This window comes from Nanorana parkeri, unplaced genomic scaffold (genome assembly GCF_000935625.1).
Source record: "Nanorana parkeri isolate BGI_ZX_2015 unplaced genomic scaffold, ASM93562v1 scaffold1794, whole genome shotgun sequence".
Lineage (NCBI taxonomy): Eukaryota > Metazoa > Chordata > Amphibia > Anura > Dicroglossidae > Nanorana > Nanorana parkeri.
This window is the reverse complement of record NW_017308062.1, coordinates 284,262-289,540: the sequence shown is the minus strand read 5'-3', so window position 1 is coordinate 289,540 and position 5,279 is coordinate 284,262. Positions and strand designations below refer to the sequence as shown.

General features: G+C 40.7%; 1 protein-coding gene across 1 annotated transcript in view; it reads right to left on the bottom strand.

Annotated features, from left to right (window-relative positions):
• Window positions 1-5,279, bottom strand: part of NLE1 (notchless homolog 1) — a 17,765-nt gene that overhangs the window by 3,034 nt on the left and 9,452 nt on the right. The window contains exons 7-11 of the mRNA XM_018571617.1: window positions 4,615-4,750; window positions 839-885; window positions 502-704; window positions 147-306; window positions 1-46 (exon numbers count right to left, since the gene is read on the bottom strand). Of these exons, the coding sequence (XP_018427119.1) occupies window positions 1-46; window positions 147-306; window positions 502-704; window positions 839-885; window positions 4,615-4,750 (592 nt within the window). The remainder of the gene's footprint in view (window positions 47-146; window positions 307-501; window positions 705-838; window positions 886-4,614; window positions 4,751-5,279) is intronic.

Genomic DNA, 5,279 nt, shown 5'->3' with positions numbered 1-5,279 from the left:
CACTGGCTACTCTTTGGCCATCAGTGCTCCAGTCAACAGCAAAGACCTACAGCAAGAAAAAAAAAAAAATTATGGTTATGTTAAACAATTATATAGATAAATAAAATTTACAGGAAGGTCAAGTCAGAAAACAAAATTTCATATACCTCATCTGCATGTCCTGGGAGATCCACGGCCAGCTTCTTGGTTTTAGTATCCCAGACTTTGAGCGTGCTGTCACTGCTCCCACTAACTAGAAGCCTGCTGTCGGCTGACCAAGCAATCTGATACACAGCAGATACATGGCCACGCAAAGACGCTAAGAATCTGCAGTTCAAAGGAGGAGAAAAATGAAATCCTTAAGTTTTCCAGTATAAAGCAGAACTGGAGCAAGAAACAGATAATTGTTTGCAAGATACATAAAAAAAAAAAAAAAAGCATGCAAAATGAGGAACAAAAGCCTAAAAATGATCTATTTATGTCACAAATGGTTACAGATTCGAGCGTTGTGAAATCACTTACTTGCCAGTTTTTCCATCCCACAACTTGACCGATTTATCAAAAGAAGCACTAGCAATGATTCTAGTGTCAGGTGAAAAAAGGACTTCATTGATTAGGGCCTGGTGACCAGTCATCCTCTGCAATGGCTTTTTATCTTCAGCTGGAGCCCAGAGGTAGAGCGTGAAATCATCAGAGCCAGACACCAGTCTCTCCGGAGCTTGTCCCTGTGTGGGAGCACAAAACCTTCATCAACCAAGAAATCATTCTTTCCACAACAGGGCAAATCACACAAAGTGAAACTCAACTTGTGCAAATCGAGTCTAAAAATAAAATCAATGGAAACATATAGCATACACACCCGAACATGATTGTATCGCTGCAAGGCTTTTTCCTTTAGTTCCTCCACTGAAAAGTAACAAGAGAAACATGTATATTGAAAAGAAGCTTTAATTGTTGATTGACACAGTTTAATTAGGATAATAAAGCCAAAAAACGAAAAAAAAAATAAAAAAAAAAATCACCCAATTTTTTTACATTTGTACTGGTAAATTGTAGTAAAGTGATGGTCGCAATACACTTAATTTTTCACCAAAGAGGTAAAATATATCTAACAAGTTAAAACATTGCAATAGCCATTATAAGGCTGGGAGTCAATGACAGCATTGAAATGCTGCCTGGATGTTGAAATAAACAGCAGGAATGTTCAGTGTTTATTTAGTACTGTATTATTGACAAGTTTGAATACAGACTGCGACCAAAAAGTCATTGCAGTACTGTGCTGGTAAAAATAGACTCAGCAGACAGTGTGAAAGCAATCATCAGTTTCTGAGTGCTGCAAAAAGTGCTGATATAAATGAAGCACCGCTGAGCTACAGCTGATGAACCTCACTGCTTCCTAATGGAAATCCATAGTCTGAAATCTTAGCCATTTTAGGCCTGAAATGAAAATGGATTCCATCACTAAGTGAAGACAAACTATTATTGGAATTTTATTATTTAATACCGTTAGAGAATAATTCCACTTTCCCAGGCAAATTTTGGAAAATGGAATTACCGCCACCAATCTACTCACTTTCCTCCCCACCACTGCTCTTACCTTTAACCTGAATGCTACTTCCCCACAAACTATACACAGCAGCGCAGCCCTGCACTCGGTATTCCAAATTCCACTCGCAAATGGTGAGCGCTGATTGGGCGTTGTTTTTAGAAAAAAGCACCCATTTGTCTGCTTGGTCAGAAACGCCTCTCATTGGTCAGCATAGTCAGGCGACTGCGCTGACCGAGAGGGCTCGCCATTTACAAGCAAAATTTGAAATACTGTGTACGGGGTACAGATAGAGTACACCGGCAGCCGTGCAGGGGAAAGGGCGTTCAGTAAAAGGTAAGAGCAGCAGCGGGGGAGGGAGAACACTTTAACTTCAATGCACTCTGAAGTGGTAATTCAATTTTCTAAAATTTGCCTGGGAAAGTGGAATTACCCCGACTACCTTACTAATGCTGTATTGTTAAAAAATTGCAGATAGGTGGACATTTATAACATTTACAGCTTGTGCTCATGTCAGTTGCGTGCACAACTCCTGAGATCGTGGGGTCAGCAGAAAGCATATTCTCTATTAGATGTTATTCAAACTAAAGAGTCGAATAGGAAGACCACTGCAGCTGCCAGGGCACATGTATCCAATTATAGTCTCATTACTTTTCTTTTCTATTTTTCAGTATAAACTGAATCACTGGAGCAATTTATTTATTTATTACAGAAAAAAAAAGAAAAAAAAATTTGTTTCAGCACCTTGTCAGCTCCCGATACAATACATTTTGGTCAAAGACTATGTGACATGTTTTATACCAGAAAATAGGGAAAGTTTTTTTTTTTTTTTCTCAAAAGGCTTAATTTTTTTTTCTTTGTATTGTAAAAAAAAAAATTATAAAATGAAGAACCCAGTGGTGCTTAAATTTCACCAAAAGAAATAAGGCTAGTACTGGAGTGGTTAACATCTTCGTGACGGGAGACGTACACTGTACGTCCCGCCACAAAGGGACCAAATGACTCGTCACGTACACTGTACGTGACAAGTTATTTGCTGCATTAGAGGGCTGGTAACCGCTGAGAATGGATGCCTCAGTATAGAGGCATTCATTAATGAAAGGGTTAACCTTTTTCAGACACCTGATACCTGAATATCGGGTGTCTAAGAGTCAAAGCAGAGCGGGCAAACATGCCGGCAAAAGCCGGCATTCTGACAGCTCGTACAGATCTAGAGCAGCGGTTCTCAACCCGTGGGTTGGGACCCCTTCGGTGGTCGAATGACAATTTGCCAGGGGTCGCCGGGAGTCTCCCGCTATTAGATAGCGGCTCCCGGCCGCCCGGGAGAGAAACACTTTCTCCTGGAAAGTGCTCTGCTTGGAATGCATAGCTAGATTAGCTCCTATTGGCTATTTCACTTTGCAATAGCAAACTAGCTATCGCACCCACCCACTGCTGCTGTCAATCAGCAGAGGGGGACCTGCAGTTCTCCATCAGGTCCCCATCTAGTGATTATCATCATTATTATTCATAATAAAAGCCGACACCCTCGGCTTGTGTTATATGGTTTGCCATTTTAGCTGTTACAACAGCGGTTCTCAACCTGTGGGTCGCTGTGTGACTTCTGCTGTGCTAGGTGAGATTCCTCCTCAGCCATCTCCTAGTTCAGCAGTGTCAGTTCTCACGCCACGCCGCCAGATGTCACTGCAGCAGCCGCGTCAACCCTAAATTTTACCGTTGGGGGTCACCACAACTTGGCAAATGTTACCAAGGGGTAACGGCCCTAGAAAGGTTGAGAACCACTGATCTAGATATATCTCTCTCGATCGTATACTGGCTTTTTTTTTTCTTCTTCTTTCACTTTCAGGGATACATAATGTATCTATTCCTGAAAGAAGAATGTTTCAGTTTTCTGATTGTTGTTGGAACGTTCAGAAAACCTTTAGGCCCCATTCACACCTAGGCGTATTGTAATATGCGCATCTGTCGTGCGATTCCGAAGGCTACTTGGCTGTATCCCAATGGAAAACGCCCTACAAAACGGCCCAAAGTAGTACCTGGACCTTTTCAGGCGTGGGCCATTTTGTAGGGCGTTAGGGACGGGCGGAAATACGGCAAGGTGGGAACGAGGCCATTGACTACAATGCAATTTATATTTTTGACCGTTTTGTAGAGCGTTCGTCGAGCGTAGAACGCGCTACAAAACGGTCTGGTGTGAACGATGGCTTAGTGACAGCTGAATCCTGAACTGCTGCAGGATCAGTGTCACTAACTTATTATTGGCTGTTCTGAAGTTTGAAAACAGACTAATAACTAAAAATGTATTAATTTATCAAGCAGTAATAGTGAGATTAATTTACAATAACTGCTTGATATAATTAAATAAAAACTTTTTTTTAAATAGTGAAAAGTGTAAAGAAAAAAAATCAGAAACTAAAAACAAGCTCAGTCATGAAGGGGTTAAGATCCAGTAGATCTGTGATTCTGTAAAGCCTTCCATCATATATCTAAGCCAAACAAAAATGTATTGCAGCTTACTAATACTGTAATTAGATGTGGTGGTGTCATAAGTTTCCATCTTTCAGGCTAAATACAACTTCTGCATGTACAGAAAAATACAGGTGGATTCTACTAGAAATCCAGTGTACTTGTAATTCATGTGCACTGAACTGAAAATTTTCAACAATGTTATAGGAAGGGGGGCTGTTTTGTAGTCCTTTGCATATTTTCCGCCTGGTGTTAAAATACTGCTCCTCAAACATAGCAGTCCTTAAATGTGGTGACAACACTCACTGTAATAACCTGCAATATATTGCACTTTCACTCTTAGGTTTTAATACAGGTAGCTGCCATCATAGCTGCCCTCTCTACTATAAATGCTAGCAGCATGATTGTCATGCTGCTCTAATGGCTTTTATTCTTACAGACTGACCCAAAAGAAGCATGTAGATCTGACTTCACAATCTGCATACTTTCTTTTTGTCAGTGACTGAAAAGCCCTGAATCCCTCTTTGGTTTCACAGCACGGGTTTCCTTTAGGATGCAGTGGATATTATCCTTCTAAATGTGATCTTGCCTACTTCAGTTGAGATTTCACTAACAGCACTTACATGAGCCTTGCATGTCCTGGGGATTGATGGAGGCTTCAGCAGGATTGAAGGCTCCAGTTCGCAGAACATAGTCTGTACTTAGTGCCATAGTATTAACCCAGTGGGCATGACCTTGTAGAGTACGGCAAAGTACTCCCTACAAGAAAAAAAAAGACAAAACAAGTGCAGTTTGAAAGCCAAACACTTTTACATCTATACCCTGCGAGTCTTCTTTTTACAGATACATTCAGTCCCCCACATCATTTAACAAGCCAACTGCAAAACCCAAACCACCAACAGAGGCACTAACATTTTGTTTTCAATTTAATTAGGAAGTGTTTGAAACCCCCATCATTCTTTTTGCTACCTGTGTTCCATTTGATAGATTGCTGTATTTTCCTGTTCCCTCATTTTCAATCCCAATGGTCCTCATGAATGCATTTATCTTATGGGGGCTCAGAACAATAAAAACACAAAAGGTTCTACCCTTTCCCCATTTTAGCCAAAACTGTCAGGTTTATTGGTATCTGGGTTTCGGTTAGAGATTCCCCCCCTCACTTTCTGTTTTAGGGATATTGATTTACCAGAAAGCAAGTGAAGGAATCTCTCCAACAGAGCATCTGACTGCAATAAAACCTGTCAGGAGTTCTAATTCTTCCCCACTCTACCAAAATAAAAAAAAGAAA